Consider the following 20119-nt stretch of genomic DNA (forward strand, 5'->3'; position numbering starts at 1 on the left):
TTATATGCTAATCTGCTTAACAAAAGCTATATTTGCCTGAAATGAATCCAATTTTACAATATTTTACAAATTTTATTGTTTACATTAGTATACGAAATTCCGTATGGTCGAGCATACTCTGTATGAAAACATCTATACATCTTAAGTCGATAAATTTAATTTTGTTATTAATTCTTTCATTTCAATAGAATCGACAGATTGATCTGTAATTTTACAGAATTCCTCTAATTTTGGTATATCCAACTCATTGCACATCTCATCCTTAATTGTTGATACAATAATATCACGCATCACAAACCATTCTCTTGTACTATTTGACTCACTCTTTTCAAATATTTGAAACTCATTAATATCCTTATCTGAAGATTCCAAACTCAATTTCTCTTCATTAAACAGAATGAACAGGAAGATGAAAACTTTGTCGGTAATTTGAAATTTCGAGTTTTTCATTAAAAACTTTACATATAGTTGTACAGCATAAGAGCCAATATAAATCTCATTTATCCCAATGATGTTGCTAACAATTTTCGATGCCTCTGCGCTTATTTCAATGTCATCATCCATCAGTAAGTTGATAATCATAGTTGAATAATAAAATGTCGTCCGTAAGGAAAAATTACATAAATTTCCATCCGCAGCATTAAGTAAATCAATAATTGATATTCTGTAAAAGAGAATGGATAGATTTTATTATGATGAAAAAAATATTTTATGTGATTATTTTGCTATGCTTACTTAACGAAATAAGAAGAATATAAAAGTTCTGTTGCAACTTTCCAATCGATAATATCAATAAAGTCTTCATGTTCTTGTATCCATGTTTTTGCATATTTTAGTATCGCAATTTTATAGTCATCATTTTTACTCAAGGAACTGCTCAACATTGAATTGATTTCTGTCTCGTTGTAGACTTTAGTTGTACACAACAAGCTCAAAATTTCAAATGAACGAGCTTGTAGCACAAAGTCTTTGTGTTTTGAGAGTCTTTCTACCTCAATTTTAAACTCTTCATTCAAAAATAGTTCATTCCTCAATCTGTTGCTGATATCTGCTGATAAGTTATCTACAAAGAACTGTATCCTTCTATCAATCTCATATTCTTCAGCTATTACCTTCCGTTTCTCAGCATTATTAAATATCAATATGATGCAGTTTAATTTTTGTAATAATTCATAATAATCTATTGAATTGGACATGCTTAATGCTTTTGTGTCATTTGTCAATGCCATTTGAATTAGCTTAATAGTTAAAAGTTGTGACTGCATTGCATGGATACCAAAATAAGCAGATTTGTCAAAGTCAAAGCAAAGATCCAATTTTTCCAAACTTAATAGCTCTTTAAATTGGTACTTCCATACAGTCTGGAATATGTGGATGACTGAATCAAGAATAGTTGTGAAGCAAATGATTTGATGCTTAAATAAGTTCAGCAGATCGAACAGGTCATTCTGAATTTTCATGATTGACGGCAACATTTGGTTGATTTGTAAATCAGGAACATTTTGCAACAGATATAGAATTTCCAAAAGTCGTGCATGTTTATCATTTGATGTCAAATCAATGCATTCATTTATAATGTCTATGTTGTAAACAATACGTGGAATAATTCCATTAATAGGATTTACATGTGCCACAAACTTCGCACAGAGTATTCTAGCTTTCAAATCAACACATCCAGAACAAGCTGTCACCATTGGAATGAAATCAACAAGTTTCAAATTTGATTCACATTTCTCAGTATTGGATGTAAATAGTCTATTCAATATCAATAGAAGAGGAAATAGTTTCGGATCTATTTCTTGTTTCCTGACATACGATGACGATTGTCTCAATTGTTCCATGAAGAAGTCATAAAGCTCAGGATATCGTAGAAAGAAGATTTTAGAACTCAACTTATTTTTTATGTCAATCTCTTCTGAATCTTTATTTCTTTGTACGCCAAATATCCGAATCATGAGAGCTGAGAAAAGAAGAGTTGAGGAATTCCTTTCGGACCAGTTACGAGATGCGCATCCTAAGATTGAAATCTTAATGCCTTCACTAATATATTCATTAATTACGTCGTTCAGCTCTTTACATTTGTACAGTACTCTCAATATATTCAGTGAGTGGATTCTGGCTTCAAGTTCACTTCCACATCTTCCCAAATCCAATAAAGTTTTCATCGTAAAATGAAAATTTTCATATTTTGAAATTTTAATTTCTGCTAAAAGAAGTGCTTGCATGATAAATGGAAGTCCAGCACTTCGTCTTGTTGAACACAAGTTCTTCATCCTGATCAGCTTCTTGTCCTGCAAGTCATCTGAATTTTCAGTCATTGATCCCAAAATATTTTTAATAATTTTAGATGGAAGATTGTGCAACTCAAAGCAATGACTGCTTGTTAAGCTATAGCAATATTGTAAAAATCCACTGTAGCATTGTTCAAAAGCTCCTCTATGCTTGATATTTGTAAGCGATTCCAAAAAATGATCTCCAATGTCTAGTAATTGATTTACAGAATATAATTCATTGGCACTTCCACACAGTAAAGAAGCTTTAGTTGACAAATCTCCAAATAGTAAGGAACATTCTTTAATAATTCTCCAGGCACACAGGAGAATCATCTGTGACGTAGTATTCTGAATAATATTGCTTAAATAAATTTCATTTTCATCATTAATAAGTAAATGAAAATTCTCATTAGGATAGATTCCTTCAGGGGATGAATCATTAACAATTGGAGCGGCAACTTTTGTTAAGCGTTTAATAATCAAAATTAATCTTTCGAAGAAGTTCTTCCACATGCTGCAAGTTTTAATATCATTAAAATTAATCTTGCTAATAATAATTCGTATGCTGCTTATAAATCCGTACATTGGATTACTTCCTGCTGCTACAATTATTGATTTTTCTGCGATTTCTAATGCATCTGTTAGCTGTTTCTCACACCATGTAATTAGTTCATATAAATATGACTGTTGGTCACTAAATAAATCTTTGCTTTCAATTCTAGCGTATTTGATGCAGTACAGCATTAAATAAGATGCTGTTGAGGAATCAGCTGGTTTGATTGATTTATGAAGCTTTTCCAAATATTCAAAAGATACATCTGAATAGCTTTTTATCACATTAAGTGGTATGTAGCCCATAACTTCTAGAGTTTTATCCTTATTGTATTCGTATGTATCATATAACATGCTATATAGAACATCAAACTTAGGTTTTGTCCAAATATTCGCGATTTCATCAGGAAAATATTCCTTTAATATTTCATGGATGTTAATCAGCAGAATCAAGCTTAAGCTTCGCCTTGAGTAATTTGCTTCACTATTTAAGTTCCTGATTGAGAATTCACAGAATTTCACCAATATATCCAACTGTCCATTCACTAGATCTTTGTTCTTACGCATCATATACTGTATAGTGGACTTTAATCTTGCGAAAATCTTCTTGATGCTTCCAATCATAGATTGCTTAGTGGATGGAATTTGTAGTCCAATATTATGTTCGAAGAAGAACAGAATGCATTCAATTTCTCTTTGTGAGAATCTGTCAGTGACTTTTTTGGTATCAACTATGAGATAAAGTGCAGATAATCTAATGTCGATGTCTATGTTGACCATTGCATTCATTATTTCACTATAAGAAATTATTCCTCTCCACAACGAGTCATCGTCTGTGCTTGCCTTTAAAAGACCTTCTTCCTTAGCTAAATTAAGTATCATAAAGTTGAATCTCTTATCAAAGTCGTTTCTATTTTTCAGTAGAATTTCAATTGCTTTCTTCTCTTTCTTAATACACTTGAGCATTAATTCCTTCAGAAGTGTAATTTCCTCTTGGGTATTTTCCTTGCCTTTAATTCTGCCTTCAAGTGGTCGAATGAAATCTTCATACCAGTTTTCAAATGAAAATTCACTGCAGGCTTTATTAGATAGAGTAATATAGCAGCTAATTTTGTTCTCCTTATTCATGCTAATCGATGTCACTATCCTTTCTAACAAATCAGGAATCCGTTCCAAAATTCCTTTAACAGATATGATTGAGTGAATGGACCCAACAACAGAAGCTGTCAAATCCGTTGGTAATGCAGAAATCTTCTCAAAAATATTTTCAATGAGACTTGAGCCATCCGAAATTTTAGATCCTAATTCAATGACATTCTTGATTGTATCCTTCGAAATATATCTAATTGATTCAATAGTATGATTTAAATTGAGAAAAGCAATTGAAATTCCTGGTGTGAGTACAGCACTAATTTGTTGGTAGCTGTCTATTGATTTAAATATTGATAGTTTCTTGAAAATTTGCATGAATAGTCTTGAAATTGTATAAACCATGCCATTATCAACTGAGTTATTATAATAAGCCATTTCAAGTATATTACAGAACTCTTCAATGTGAGCAAGACTCTCATCATTTTCAATTTGAACAACTCCAAATATTAAGCTTAAACGCTTGTCTAGACTTTCCATGTCATTCGAAATGATTGAATAATGGTTATTATTATTGAGATAGTTGTTCCTCACTATTATGATCATAGAGAAGATATTTTTCGTCTCAGTACTAACATCTTTGTGCTCAAAAATATTGGAGCATATTCTTGTTAATTTTTCAACATGAGACACAAAATTCAATTTATCTTCATTGTCTGAATGTTGAATACAGCTACGAATGAAGAATAAATATGCTTGGAAACTATTGTGCACGATCTGACTAATTTCACTTTTCTTCGTTGGTGACAAGTCTGTACAAAGTTGTTGTAGAGATAATTCAATTAGTCTATTAATATACGGTAGGATGCTATGTGACGAACGACCAACCGCAATAGAAGCAACTTTAAAATTCTGAGATAATTCGTTAAGATGATTTACAAACATGCAATCGTGAACTAGGTCGTTGGTTTGATGCTCTTCAGTTTGCGTTTGGATGACATACATAAATATTTTGATTGCTTCAGGCTTTTCATCAGTCACTTGATTAAAATAAGATTGAATTGAGCTCTTCACAGGATGTTTTGATGGCAGTAGAAAATAAATTGTTATTAAATCACGGATATGCTGATTGTCATCCTTGTTAACACTTGATAAGAATTTCTTAAAGCTTTTTAATTTCTCCTCTATACTTCCGTTGTCCATAAGATAATTATAAACATCTTTAGCGGCTAGAAAATAAATAAAAATTAATATTGAAAATGATCAAATTTACAGCAATTGATTTAATTACCTAAGCTCAGATTATTATCGACTGTTGATTGCTTTATTGTATCCATTTCGTTAATTCACTCAAAACCATTTAGAATATAAGTAATTCACGTGTACCAAAATTGGTGTAAACAAAAGGTAAAGACTGTAAATGCGAATAACAATATTCACACCGTAATCAGCTGTTTTTATGATTCCAATGTTTACTATTTGATTATTTGATCTATAATGAATATTGAATAAGATTTTTACGCGATTTAATTATGCTTCAAATACCTGATTCCTTAAATTTCAAAATGTTTAAAAATCACTGTAATAAACCATAAACTGCATATTCAAAACAGAACTGGGCATTTTTGGGGAATATGTGGGCATTTGTTGAAAAACAATTCTCAGGGAAAGTAAATAAATAAAAACTTATGAATGAAGTTTTGCAGCATGAAAGCTCTGTCATTCATCTTTGTGAATTCCAAAATTGTTCAAAATATTTTAAGCGAAGATCCGACTTAAAAGTACATGAAGTAAGTAAGTAAATTAAAAATATCGCAAAAAATAATAAATTTTAAAATTTTATAGAAAATTCATCAGAACATAAAAAATTATTTATGTGACTTGTGTACCAAAATGTTCACTCACAAGACAAGTTTAAGGAATCACTTGAGATCACATTTAAATGAACGAAATTATCAATGTGAAATCTGCAGTAAAAGCTTTATTACAATAGGTAACCTCAGGGATCATCAATTAATCCATAGCCATACTAGAAAATATTTATGTGAAATCTGTGACAAGAGGTTCAGTCGGACATCACATTTAAAGGAACACATCCTATCCCATACAAAGTTAAAACTCCATAATTGTGAAAAATGTAATAAAAAATTTTCAAGTCTTTCAAATTTAAGAAAACATGAAAAGCTTCATGACCAAGTCAAGGCTTTCATGTGTCCAATTACATCCTGTGATAAAAAATTTTCCCAGAAAATTCATATGCAAAAACATATCAGGCGAGTCCACCAAAAATAGATATAAGACAATTGTTATACATTTAAATATTCAGTACAATAAAAGGTTTATTCATATCCAAAAGATTCAATCACATTAAAATCGATTCCTTCAAAAAAAGGATGTACTTTAATGCTTTCTAAAGGTGCATCTTGATCAAATTTTTTAAAAATCAAAATGTCAAGTAAATCTTTAGCTTGTTCAGACAATTGACAAGTATCAGCATATTGAATTTCATTATATTTAGATATTCCTCCTGGATGGTACGTATAAAATCTATGTCTAGTGAAAATTTCATATAAAATTACTCCTATACTGTAATAGTCGGAATTCCTAGTTAATGGAAATTCAAATGCAACATAATAACACTTTAGTGCCTTTTGGTTTAATTCACATAGCTGCTGTAAGTTGCTACGATAATTTTGGTGAAAATATGTCAGTAAAATATGTCCATTAGATCCTAATAATATATTATCCAAATTGAGATCGCCAATAATGATTCCATTCTTATGTAGAGAGCTGACACTTATGATTATTTCAGATGCCCAACGTTTTAAGATGAATTCAGGAATACTATCGAATGCTTCCACCTTCTCCTCATCAACACATGCAGCTCCATTTGAAATTACATCATCGTTGACAGGTTTATCATCATTTAAGCTTGTTGCTGCTTCTGATTCATGATTTTGTGGATTTTCGTCGGAATCTTCTTCTGTTTTAATAACAACTGATTTTTCTAGAGTTTTTCTCACTGATTTCAATAATTGTTGACTACATTTCATAAGATCATCGACATCGATGTCAGGTGTAAGTGTATCAAAGGAAGGAGTAATAAAATCACATTCATCTACATCATCATTTAAGTTAAGTTGATTATTATCTGAACACTCACTTTCTATAGGTTTCATATCAGTTTCATTTACATCTACATCTAATTGTGCTAAATTTGGAATATTCTCAATTTCTGATGAAATTGTATCATTATTTTGTTTTGGAGGATCAACAAATAGTTCCTCGACATTTTTTTGACTATTAGAGCTGGATGAGTAGGAATTAACATAATCCCACAATAATCCACCACTGATGAAAGGTAATAAAATAAATATGGCATTTTCGGAATGAAAATAACTTAATAAGGAACACATAAATGGAATATTTTGAGGCATGAAAATAACTTTGTGCGAATTTGTCTTCCATATCACTTTTAATATGTAAATTTTCTTATCTGTCCGATCCTGAACCTTCATTATTCTCTTATTTATTTGTATGACTTTGTATCGTGACATGTGATTTAAAGGTCGTTCAAGTGATGCAATACTTTGTGTTTCCTTCGTATCAATATCCTCAATAAGAAATTCATTCTCTTGTTCTTCAAGAATATAATTTTCATAAAGCTGTTCTGCCTTCTCCAAATATTTACTTGCTTTGGTCTTTGCTATCCTCTTTCGTGCTTCATTTGTATCATTTTTTGCACCTGTCAATAGCTTATCGATTCCCAATTTATAAAGCTCAAATGATCGCTTATATCTCAAATTCGCTTCTTCTTGAACAGCATGACTGAAATTTAAAGCTGCATCGTATAAGTAACCACATAAATAATAATCAATATCGCCTCCAATTTCAATTAGTTCATTCGTTTCCACACCTTCTTCTATCGTTTCACTATCATCCTCTAATGAATTAATAGACTCTTCTGGAGATTCCTCAGTGTATGTTGAACTATCATAAATCTTTTCAACATCACATTTAGTAGATGTATCGACGAAAAATTTCACAAAATATTGTGAACGATAAAGTACGGAATGTTCAGCACAGTAATATAAATACTCAAGTATTGTTCTCTTTCTTTGTTCAACAATTTCCGGATCAAATCTAGAACAACATGGAAAATAAGTTATTATAAGGATAAAAGTACACCATATTTGAAATATTTACCTATTAAAATAGTTTTTATCCGATTTGAAGAATGTCTTAAAGTTGTAGCCTTTATAAGTTGTAAGTAAATTATTTTCCAATGTTTTAAAATCAGAATATCGCTTAATTATAGTTAATTTTGTAAGAGATTGAAATAAGCTCTCATTTTTTGGAAAGGATATCATTTGAATTTTATATGCTGTATATTTCTTTAATCTTTGTGTTTCCAATATATTAAACACATGAACTAACCCACCGAGAGTTGCCATTCCAAATGCATACTTTTTGTCAGCAAAATGACAAAATATTAAGCTAAAAAAATTATTGCACTTAATCTTGTAAACATTAAAATTTATCAACAGATGACACTTAAAATTGCCCATACCATAACATTCCAATTACCCCACAAATTATAAATCTTGATTTCAACGAGATTACGTGGAAATATGCTTAGATATCAATTAGGATCCGTTTATTAGGCAAAGGAGCATTGAATCTCATTTCAATTTAAATGATTAATTAATGAAATTGACAACGTGACTAAAGGTGAAGTTGCATATTTTATCACTTTTGTGGTGGATTTGCACTCACTAACACAATTAAAAGTAGCAGAAAAGACATTAAAGAGGCATGATTCACGCGCTTTTATGTTCAAAGTTATTTTTTATAGATTGTTACCTTAATTTTATGTTATCTAATCATATAAATCGATCTAAATGCTTTAATTTACAGAATTACTTACATTTTAACATTTTACTGGATGTTTTGTTCCAAAATAAGTTGCACAAATTTTCATAAAAATTCACTTTAACTATCAAAATTGATTATGTTAACATCAGCACAAAGGTAACAACTAGTTCAGCACTTAATAAACTATATAATTAAACTTAAATCACGATGTTTTCTTAAATTTTATTAAATTTTGGTCAAAATGACATTTTATATCTAAGCAAGTTGTGCAAAAATGTGGTAAACTTAGTTGATTTAGTTGACTTTGAGAAAGAATAAAGTGAATTATGAAATCTCTCTGTTAATTAAGTTTAAATAGATTTATTATCATAATATTCAAGTAGTGTTACATAATTAATTGTTTAATAACATATAATTAGTGTATAATTAAAAATTTGTATAAAAATATTATAAATTAGTGGATTTTTGCTTAAAAAATATTTTTGGATTAAAGATTATACTGCTTATCGTAAGTGAATCACTGCAGTGCATACTTTTTGATAATTAATGCTATTTGACGCCTTGATACTAAAATCATGAGTGAACAAGTAAGTTTTGCATGACGTGTTCTTAATTTCTTCTTATTGTTCCATTCTTATTACTTAGCATTGTTATGCATGCATAATTTGTAAATAAACATTTTCTCTGATATTTTAAACAGACGGCCGATTTTAAAGATCGAGAATATCAACGAAACATTATCGACGTTTGTATAAGTCGTAATTCTATCGTTTATTTGCCAACTGGTGCTGGAAAGACATACATTGCAATTCAAGTGATTAAGCACTTTTCGGATAGTCTGAAACAAACATATAGTGATGGTGGGAAGAGATCATTTTTTCTTGTAAATACAGTCGCTTTAGCTAAACAGCAAACAGAACGTATAAAAGATTTGATGCCCTTTAATGTTGCTGTTTTAACTGGTGAAAATAATGTTGATGATTATTGTGCAGATGAGTGGCTGGACATATTGAATAAGCATGAAATTTTGGTGATGACAGCTCAGTGCTTCTATGATGCAGTTGCACGTACTTTTATAGATCTGAAATCAATAAGCGTTATTATTTTTGATGAATGTCATCATGGTCGAAAAGGACATGTTTATCGACAAATAATGCAGGCTATGGATGACGAAAATGTTGTACAAGATATTAGAATAATTGGGCTTTCAGGGATGTTAATTGGAAATGACAATTCAACTAAGCCTCAAACTGTTCCAGAGGAACTAAAACAGCTTGAGAGTGTCTATCAAAGTACAATTATTACAGTTAATAATATCCACGATCGTAAAAATGTTTTAATATATTCAACAAAAGCAAAAGAAATTTACGTCACTTATGAATTTACGCCTATTCATCAATGTTTAACAATAATTCGACTGAAGCTTTCCAATCTTCAAGAATATTTGAAGCCTATCAAATTGAATAATTACGTAACTATAAGTCCAAAAACATTACTTGAAACAGTTCCATCAAAAATAAAGGAATTAATTAGTTTATTTAAGGACTTTGAGTATCAAACAGAAGCACTCGGATGTTATGGAAGCTAGTAAGTTTGTTTTGTTATTCAGTTATTTTGTGATATTAATCTTTCTTTATTCTTTTTACTTTTTGTAATAGTTTGGCATTAATGAGCATTATGATACAACTTGAATTAACTAAAAGATTTACTGATACAGAAAAATTCCGTAAAATTGTTGGAGTATGCATAACGGAAGTTGAATTTTGTATCAACTATCTAAAACGTGAAATGGGTTTTGATAAGAAGGATGCAGCAACGGTAATGAAAAATTCATCAATAAAAGTTCAAACACTGCTTCTTCTGCTGAAAAAGTTCTTTGAAGATCCAAATCGTGAAAAAGACATGCAGTGTTTAATATTCACTGAAAGACGCTCATCTGCAAAGATTTTATATCACTTGATTAAATGCTATGGACATGATAATCCAAATTTCAATATGAAACCTGATTTTGTTGTATGTATTTGACTCTTAAACATTATTAAGTATTAATTTTATCAACATTGACATTTAATTATTTTTAAAAACAGGTCGGACGTAACAATGCTATGCCTGAATCGATTGAAACGATTTTAAGTACATCTAATAATTCGTTAGCATTAGACAAGTTTGAAAAGAAGGAAACGAATGTTATCGTTTGTACCAATGTTTTGGAAGAAGGAATAGACTTGCAAGCATGTAATCTTGTTATGATTTACGATCCACCCAAAACTCCACGGAGCTATGTTCAATCGCGAGGAAGAGCAAGAGATGATGAAAGCAAATATATTGTTATGCTTGATAAGGGAGGCGCGATTAAATTTAACAATAAATTCACGATTTGGCAACAAATAGATTTTGCACTGAAAAAGGAACTGATCGGCCGTACAATTGATCGTTCCGCGCCAAATTTGGAAGATATTAAAAAGGAACAAGCTCAAGAATGGGAACCATTCTTTACAAAGGCAGGAGCTTGCTTAACAGCTTTAAATTGTGTTCCGATTTTAAATCAATACGCACAAAGTCTTCCCGGTGATCGCTTTACAAGTCCCAGTGTTTATTGGCAACGAATCAATCACGATGATGGTACATTTAGCGTTAATCTTAGTTTCCCTACACAATCTATGATAAATGATGAAATTATTGGAAGTCCTCGGAAAAATATTAAAGTTGCAAAGCAAGATGCAGCTTTTAAAGCTTGCAAAATGCTGTATTTCAATGGAAATTTGACAGAGAAATTGACTCCAGTTGACAGTGAAATTAAAATTGAGGAATGTAATCCAAAATACTTTGATCACTGGGAAAAATATCAAAATGAAAATCCAAAGAAGACAGGAACAAAGAATAACCTTCGTTTGCATGACATCAAAATTCCTGAAGCAATAAGCAATTGTGGACCGATTATTGGAACAAACTATCTTTATAGAATTAGTATTAAGCCAAAGTTTGATGATTGTAATAGTAATGCACTTAAGATTTTCCATAAATTGCTGGCAAATGAAAATACTTTTGGAATTTTGACAACAAAGCGTATACCAAAGCTATCAATAATTACACTCTTTCAGTCGTATGGAGAGATTGAATGCGAAATAAGTGATTTGCCAGTAGTCACAGACGTTGAAAGTGAAGGAAATTTACGAAAACTGCAAAAGTTCCATATCAATATTTTCCGGGATATATTAAAAGCTTTTCAAAAGTATTTTGTATTGGACAAATCATCGTACTTGATTGTTCCTATAAATGAAGATAATGAAATTGACTGGAAGCTAATTGACGATTTTCAAGAAATTCAAAAGCCAACTTTGATGTCCAAAACACAAATTCATAATATGAAGTTTAATGCTGAAGACTATCTTTATAAGGTCATTAATCCTGTATATCGACAATATACTGACCAAAATTATGTCGTAATTAATATTAATGAACATAAATCACCATTATCGAATTTTCCAAATGACACAAATAATCTGACCTACACAGAATATTTTAAGGAAAAATGGCAAGTGGACATTCAGCGCAATGATCAATTTTTAATTGAAGTAAAAGGAATTGGCAAGAATCTTAAACTTTTCTTTCCTGGTTCTGGAATTAGTGGTAAACAGAAGAAATATGAACGATTGACTGAATGTGAAGAGTATATCCCTGAAATTTGTCATAATTACAAATTTCCAGCTGATTTCTGGCTAAAAGCAACTTTACTTCCTGCAATATGTCATCGAATGACCTATATGCTATTAGCTGAAGAACTCCGACGTTGGTTAATTAGTGAAGGCATTGATAATGGTTATGGTCAACAAATTTATAAGCTCGATGTTGATTATGGTGATTATGATCAACGAACGGAAACACTAAAACAATCTGAACATGATCCACCAGAAAAAATGGATAATTTTGAGGATATTTTAAAAAGATTTAAGCAAACCGAAGAAGAAGACAGTCATAAAAGCAAGAATTTTAAGACTCAAGCTAACTTGGCATGGGATAGATCTGCTTTGCCAATTGATTTAGATCGCAACTGGTTAAATGTAACAAACTTAGATATTGATTATTACTTCCATTTCATTGGCGGTAATAAGGAAGTAGCCGAAACTCATTTACAAATGTTGAAAAATCAAGGTAAAAATGGTTCAACATTCAATAATTTGCCATCTATAACGGGACGAATTATTGGAAAGGACATCAAACTGTTAGATTTGAATAACTTATCAAGCTGTATTCAACAAAAGGATTTAATTAAGGTCATTACAACAGCAAAATCAAGTAAGGTTACCTTTAGCTATATTCCTAAATTTTAAAATAATTAAAATTATATTTAATCTAGATGACGTATTTGACATGGAAAGATATGAAGCATTAGGTGACGGATTTCTTAAATTCATTGCATCATTGTTCTTGTATAAGACGCATGATAACTGGCATGAAGGACATTTGACAGCATTGAAAGGCAAAATGGTCAGCAATAGAAATCTTTATTATATCGGAAATGACTTTGGATTGTCAAATATCTTGAATGCATCGCAATTTGATGTTCAAACTTCATTTGCTCCTGCCACAAAATTACCAGAAAATCTTAAACAAATTTTGATAAATGACAAACGAATGCTGACATCCTTACTAGATGTAACTGAAAGCTTATCAGATTCTGAGGTTGAAAATGGCTTGATGAATGATGAAAATCTTAGATTATTTAAAAGCAATGCTCTAATGGATACTGATGGAGATGACCAAGAGTCAACAACAACCATCGACAGATCATTTATTGGATTTATTGATAAGAAAGTGATTGGAGATAAAATTATTGCTGATTGTGTTGAAGCATTGCTTGGATGTACAGTTTCAAGTGTCGGAATTGATGCAACTTATAAGTTATGTCAAAAATTGAAAATTCTTCCCGAGACACAAAATCTACTGTCGGAAAAGATTAATCCAAGAATTGTTCATGAAAGCGATTTGACTGTGACAAATAAGCAGGCTTTAGAAAAGAAAATTAACTACAAATTCGAGAACGAAATTTATCTCACTCAAGCTTTGACACATGCTTCATATCCTAATAATGCTTCAGGCACTTATCAGCAATTAGAATTTCTCGGTGATGCTGTTCTTGACTTTTTGGTAAGAATTCTATGAATTATTATTTTTTATGGATTTAATATAAATTTCCGTTTATTTAGATCACATCCTTCATTTTTGAAAACTGTCCTAAAATGGATCCGGGAAAATTGACAGACTTGAGATCAGCACTCGTCAATAATGTTACACTAGCATGTATTATTGTTCGAAATGACATCCATAAGCATATGATGTATGAGAACTATACATTAAGTGAAGCTATCAAAAAATTCGTAATTTTCCAGCAAAGTCACAATCATGAAGTAACTGATCAAGTTGAATTAATGAATACAGAAAATGACACAAATATTGCAACGTCCATAGAAGTTCCCAAAGCATTAGGAGATATCTTCGAATCCATTATTGGTGCCGTATTTCTAGATACAAATTTGTCTTTAAAAAAGACTTGGGATGTCATTTATAAATTGATGCAGCATGAAATTCATAAATTTATATATGATGTTCCTATTCAAATTACTCGTCGTTTATTCGAGTTTCAAGGCGGAATTGCACATCCACAGTTTTATAAAACTGAGTTTATTGAAAATGATGATAATGTTGCTGTTCCATTGAAGATTAAGATGCGTAATGGTGATGAAAAGATTTTTATAGGATTTGGAAAGAATCGTAAGATTGCTAAAGAAGCTGCTGCAAAGAAGGCCTTAACAGAGTTAATGTAAATATTTCAGTTTTCAGACAATTATGACAGTGTCTTATGTGCTTAACTATATATTGATATTTAATATGAAGCATGTCAGACATGCTGTCTTCCTTTTTGAACATTTTAATCTCATTTAGCATGTAATGGTAGAACAGCATATAATGCTGATTTTTAGTAATTTGTTATAATTATATAGTCTCATCCTTGTCTGATTACTCAAATATGTTTTATGTTTTAGGGATGACACACAACTGGAATTGATATAATCAAATTAATTCCGTTATCTGCTTTTTCATACAATATTGATTTTAATATATTTTATTAAATTGTCGAGAATAAAAGACTCTGTGAGCGATACACAAAAAAAATAATAAAAATATTTTGTTTCCTTAAATTGTAAAGTACATAAAATGTCTTGCATTGATTAGAACATAAATATATTAATTCCAGAATTCATTCAATCACAATTTTATTTGCATTCATCAACTCTTCATTTCATTATCTGTTGCATTTTCCTCGTCACTTCTCTTGTCATTTTCTATCTGATATGTCACTAAATATTGCGGATACGCTTGCTCTCCTCTGTAAACTACATATTCTGGAAAATTGAGTCCACCAAGGGAAGGTCTTCCGATAACCTGGAATTAAGCACAAATATTAGCAAAAATTCGAGAATTTGCATGACATTTTAGTTACAGAATGATGTCCTGGTGGCGAATGTGATATTTTTAAGGAAGTAAATTGTAAAAATGATTTTCCTAAAGCGACTCTACACAACAGCAACGAGCGATGACATATGTAGCAGCTCTTATCGTGATGTGCATGACATCCAGATCCACCGATTCCGTATACATACTGATTAGATTTTGAAGAATGTTCAGCAAAGTAGATGCCAGCACCAAACATGCCTAAGTTTTTTTTGGAAGAGATGAAATAAAATTAACAAATTAAAAATAAATCTTAAGATTTAAAAGAGGGATTAATTAAATCGTGCGATTTAATTTTAAACAAAAATTTAAGAATTAAAATCTAACCACCAATATAAGCATGTCGTTCATCAAATCCTTTCTGAATAATTGCATTAATAAAGGGACTTCCGTGGAACAAAACTTTTTCATTATATTGTCCACCAATTTCTTCAGCAATTTCAGCTCGTCTATGCAAATATCGATTCCATAATTTCTGATTTTGAATCTTTTGAATCCTCAAAATATTGTATCGGTTACTGAAAATTAATTAATTTAATTAATTAAATTGTGAGGAACTGTGAATAAAATTTCATTGACTTACAATACTCCTCCCATGTTTCCACCATCCCTTAAATGCTCTCTTATTGTGCTTTGCATTTCTTCCTCGACCAATAAATACTCTTTATCATTCGTCAATAAGTCTATTAAAATTGTGGCTGGTGCTGATGGAACTGTTGTAATTCCTCGACTTGATTTCATGGTTGCAATTCCTTTTAATATTTTATGTCTATATCCATAAGCCGTAACTCCGACATTTTTCAGATCTTCATGGCCCATTTCAGTCAATATTTCCAATGTTATTTGCTCTCTCTCAAAAAGTTCACTTAAATGCTCTAATTTTAATTTGGACAGGAAGCTACTGATATCACTATAATCACTTTGCACAGTCTTATCTTCCTCAACATTATCAATATTCGATTCAATTCCTTGAATTGGACTCAAGCATGATCTTGATGACATAGGCATAATGACTGGAAGTTCTACTTGATTTCCACTTGGCAATGTGATTAATTCTGTCGATTCGTGGACAGTTGTTGATGTTGTTGTTGGAATGGAACTAGATGTTGACACATTTAATGGTTGTCGTGCAAACATTGCATCTTGAAGTAATGACTTTACATCTTCTGCTGTGCATAGATCTAAAGCTGTTTGGCCTTCTTGATTTGTAAGAAATGGATCAGCTCCATGAGCTAATAATAAGCTACACAATTGTGTACGACCTTTTTGTGATGCTTCATGAAGCGGAGTAAATCCCCATTTATCGACAGCATCTACTTGTGTATTATATTTAATTAATATTGCAGCAATTTCCAAATGTCCAAAAGAGCTTGCATTATGAAGAGCAATTAGACCACCCTTGTCTGTCGAATTTACATTGGCACCATTTTCCAATAAATACTCAACAACTTCATAATTGTTATATCCAGCAGCCAAATGTAATGGTGTACTATTCCTGCCAGCAATGTCTCTACAATTAATATTGTCTGCAGTCAACAGCTTCTTTACTCTTGCCAAGTCACCCTTCTTTGCTGCATCAAGCAATGCCGCATTACCTAAATATAAACATTTAAAAATTGTAATTTCACTTCTGTGCCTAATCGATTTAATGACTAATCATTGTAAATAATTGACTTTTACCTCTCAATAAATCTGCAATTTCTTGATCTTTCGCTAAATCTAATGGCGTGGCATTATCTCGATTTTTCAGTTTCGGATCTGCTCCATGCTTCAATAAAAGTTTCACGATTTCATATTTGCCTTTTGCACTAGCTTCATGCAATGGTGAAAACTATTTTTTCGAAATTAGACAGTAAATGTTGTTAATTAAGCAATCGTGTTATGAGATACATTCGAGGATCCGCAGATTAAAATAAATTAAATTTACCTTCCATAAGTCCAAAGCATTGACATTGGCACCGTACTTAATAAGCATTTGAGAAACTTCCAGATGACCATAGCTTGAAGAATTGTGCAATGGAACTAGGCCTTTATCAATTAACGATAAATAAGAAGTTTATCAGTTTTCATAATTATACACACATGACTAAGTCAATTAATACCTCCTTTATCAGATGCATGAACATCGGCAGAATGTTCGAGTAAATATTCAACTACAGACACTCGATTATATCCACTTGCAAAATGTAAAGGTGTGCTGTTTCTACCTTCACTATCACGACAATTGACTATTCTTGAATTTAATGATATAATCTTCTTGACAGTTGCCAAATCACCACTTTTTGATGCCTCAAGTAATTGCGATTCTAAATCTGATGTTGATTCTTGAGGTTCTTTTGTTCCTTTCTTTTCCTCCTTGAAAATTTTAAGTACATTTTCTTTAGCTACCTGAGCTGGCGTGTATCCTTGTAATGAAACAAGATCAGGATCTGCAGAATGAGACAAAAGTAAACGAACTGCTTGAACATCATCATCTTTTGCTGCTTGATGTAGACACGTTTGTCCTAGACCATCTGTTATATTTATATTAGCTCCATTTCTAATCAAGCAATCCATAATGTCATAATTGGCAAATTTTGTTGACAGAGCCAATGGAGAAAGCAAGTCTTTATTCTTTATGTTCAGTTGTGCACCTTTGCGAATTAAAAATTCGAGTATTTGCTTTCGTTTTGGAAAAGCTGACATTGCTATGACATGCAATGCTTGATCTCCAGTAAATGGATGAGCAAATGTTATCGTTTGGGATGTTAGGAATTTCTTGACTCTAGTTATATCACATTCTCGGCATGCGTTCAATAATTGTATACCTTTATATTCGTCTGTAAAGATTGTCATGATTGAAATAACATTCATGAATGATTGAAACTTGCTGGATACTTACATGCCATTCGTTCTTGTAAATCTCGTGGTGCCAAATCTAATGGCGATTTGTTATGACAATTGAGAAAATTTATGTCTGCACCTTCCGAAATCAATAGACTACAGACTTCAGCTCTTCCCTTTTGAGCAGCTTCGTGTAAAGGTGTAAATTGCCATAAATCTGCTGCATTAACATTTGCACCGGATTTAATTAAAAGTTGTGAAACTTCCAAATGGCCATAACTTGCAGAGTTATGAAGTGGCACTAATCCTATTAATATAAAAAGTGATGAAATGCTGTTAAATTTTTGTACAAAGTCATTACACATTACCTCCTTTATCTTTTTCATGACAGTCAGCTCCATGTTGCAAAAGAATTTGGACAACTTTTACACGATTATATCCACTAGCTAAATGAAGAGGCGTACTTCTTCTTCCATCCATTGCATGACAATTTACATTCAATGGATTAAGTAATTCGAGTAGTTTCTGTTCATCGCCTAATCTAGCTGCTTCCAAAAGTTCATCTTTCCTATATTCACCTGTAAGAATTGGCTTGGTTGTTGGATCTGCTAAATCTGTTGGAGTTTTTCCTTCTGAATTTCTTAAATTCCAATTTCCTCCATGCCTTAATAGTGCTAAACAGACTTCAACTTTCCCTTTCGCACTTGCTTCATGTAAAGCTGAAAATCCCTGTAAATTTATGTCCAAAAATTAATTTTATTGGGCATTGATGATTAAACTGAATATTTACCCAATTATCTTGAAGATTTGGATCAGCACCAGCATCAAGCAAGATCTGTACAACTTCTTGATGCCCAAAGGATGCTGCATTATGTAAAGGATTTAATCCACCGTCATCTCGCAAATTAATATTAGCTCCGTTTGCTAATAAATGCTCGACAACATTTTTTCGTCCATATCCGGAGGCAAAATGTAGTGCACTGCTGCGTCGTCCAGCCATATCTAATGATTTATTTGACAGGAATGTATTGGGCAATTTATAAATTAAGAAAATATTCATTAGTCATTACCAATTTCATTGACATTTTGCGATGTAAGCAATTTTTTGACTTTTGCTAAATCTCCACTTTTACAAGCTTCAAACAATTCACGTAATGTTGCTGGATCAGTCATAATGCTGTTTTATTGGTCTCTTTTTTGCAACACTTTTTACTTTTTCTTTTTTTCTCAATGACAAACTTCTTCGTCTTTTTCTAAATAAGTGAAACGAATTAATGAATTAGAATAGTTTAATGTGCTAATATTTTTAACTTAAAGCACTTAATTTTCAAGTTTATAATTTGTGCATATATGTTAAAAATATTGCCAAATACTCTTAAAATATATGGAAATATGGAATTGCGAAATAAACAAAAAGAAAAAAAAATTAAATTTTGACTTACTCTCTCTTTTGTCCTTAAAACTATCGTTTATCGATAAACGAATAATGCTATCTCTATTTTAACTACATAATCGATTAGTTTAAATGAAATTTAGTCCATTTTCGTTTGTTTAAACTGTTAAATTAATAATTTTTATCTTTTTAACTTGTTCAAATTTTTTTTTATTTTTTATTTGTCTAATTTTGATCCTCAATCGGTAATGTTTCTAAAGAAATTTAAAGTTTTTAAATAATTATCAAGAGTTTAACAATGATTTTCAATACTCTCAAGCTTAATAATAGTAATTATGTGTTGCTATATTAATTTATGAATTTTGATTAAGTTTAACTCCTGAAAAGTTTATAAAAATAAAGTTTTCAAATTTGGCATTTTTTCTGTGGAATAATTTTGAATTTATTTTAACCGTTAATTTTTACATTTTGATTTTTTATTTTTTAACATTTCTAGCGATTTAAAAAAGGCAATTGCATTAATTAAAAACTTATTTCATCAACTTAAGTTCTAAATTATAGCAACAATGTTCAAAACATTAATAAAAGTTCATCATAACAA

General features: G+C 31.0%; 4 protein-coding genes across 6 annotated transcripts; 1 reads left to right on the plus strand and 3 right to left on the minus strand.

Annotated features, from left to right (window-relative positions):
* Nucleotides 1-32: 32 nt before the first annotated feature.
* THADA (Thyroid adenoma-associated protein homolog) lies at nt 33-5326 on the minus strand. The gene is made up of 3 exons (XM_070639896.1): nt 5206-5326; nt 736-5143; nt 33-664 (listed from the first exon to the last, which is right to left on the minus strand). The coding sequence occupies exons 1-3, from the start codon at nt 5249-5251 to the stop codon at nt 142-144; spliced, it is 4977 nt and encodes a 1658-aa protein (XP_070495997.1). The 5' UTR covers nt 5252-5326; the 3' UTR covers nt 33-141.
* Nucleotides 5327-6235: 909 nt separating this feature from the next.
* On the minus strand, nt 6236-8447 carry LOC139090185 (ribosomal protein S6 kinase-like 1). Its single transcript, XM_070639919.1, has 2 exons — nt 8121-8447; nt 6236-8057 (listed from the first exon to the last, which is right to left on the minus strand). Exons 1-2 carry the CDS (start codon nt 8366-8368, stop codon nt 6254-6256), a joined length of 2052 nt encoding a protein of 683 aa, XP_070496020.1. The 5' UTR covers nt 8369-8447; the 3' UTR covers nt 6236-6253.
* A 658-nt stretch (nt 8448-9105) lies between these two features.
* Dcr-2 (Endoribonuclease Dcr-2) lies at nt 9106-14966 on the plus strand. Of its 2 annotated transcripts, none has more exons than XM_070640143.1 (7): nt 9106-9376; nt 9490-10376; nt 10448-10802; nt 10877-13085; nt 13147-13937; nt 13997-14610; nt 14751-14966. In XM_070640143.1, exons 1-7 carry the CDS (start codon nt 9365-9367, stop codon nt 14755-14757), a joined length of 4875 nt encoding a protein of 1624 aa, XP_070496244.1. In that variant the 5' UTR covers nt 9106-9364; the 3' UTR covers nt 14758-14966. The 2 variants fall into 2 exon arrangements, with proteins under 2 accessions (XP_070496244.1, XP_070496243.1); XM_070640142.1 differs by having other exon boundaries at nt 14834-14952.
* Nucleotides 14967-15039: 73 nt separating this feature from the next.
* Nucleotides 15040-19730, minus strand: Tnks (tankyrase). Of its 2 annotated transcripts, none has more exons than XM_070640145.1 (12): nt 19568-19730; nt 19196-19378; nt 18916-19127; nt 18494-18854; nt 18184-18432; nt 17405-18121; nt 17230-17330; nt 16983-17133; nt 15886-16897; nt 15633-15820; nt 15292-15503; nt 15040-15233 (listed from the first exon to the last, which is right to left on the minus strand). In XM_070640145.1, the coding sequence occupies exons 2-12, from the start codon at nt 19296-19298 to the stop codon at nt 15078-15080; spliced, it is 3462 nt and encodes a 1153-aa protein (XP_070496246.1). In that variant the 5' UTR covers nt 19299-19378; nt 19568-19730; the 3' UTR covers nt 15040-15077. The 2 variants fall into 2 exon arrangements, with proteins under 2 accessions (XP_070496246.1, XP_070496245.1); XM_070640144.1 differs by having other exon boundaries at nt 15630-15820; nt 19568-19729.
* Nucleotides 19731-20119: the final 389 nt, after the last annotated feature.

This window comes from Chironomus tepperi, unplaced genomic scaffold (assembly GCF_022539635.2).
Source record: "Chironomus tepperi strain 1889 unplaced genomic scaffold, CSIRO-AGI_Ctep_v1 contig_217, whole genome shotgun sequence".
NCBI lineage: Eukaryota > Metazoa > Arthropoda > Insecta > Diptera > Chironomidae > Chironomus > Chironomus tepperi.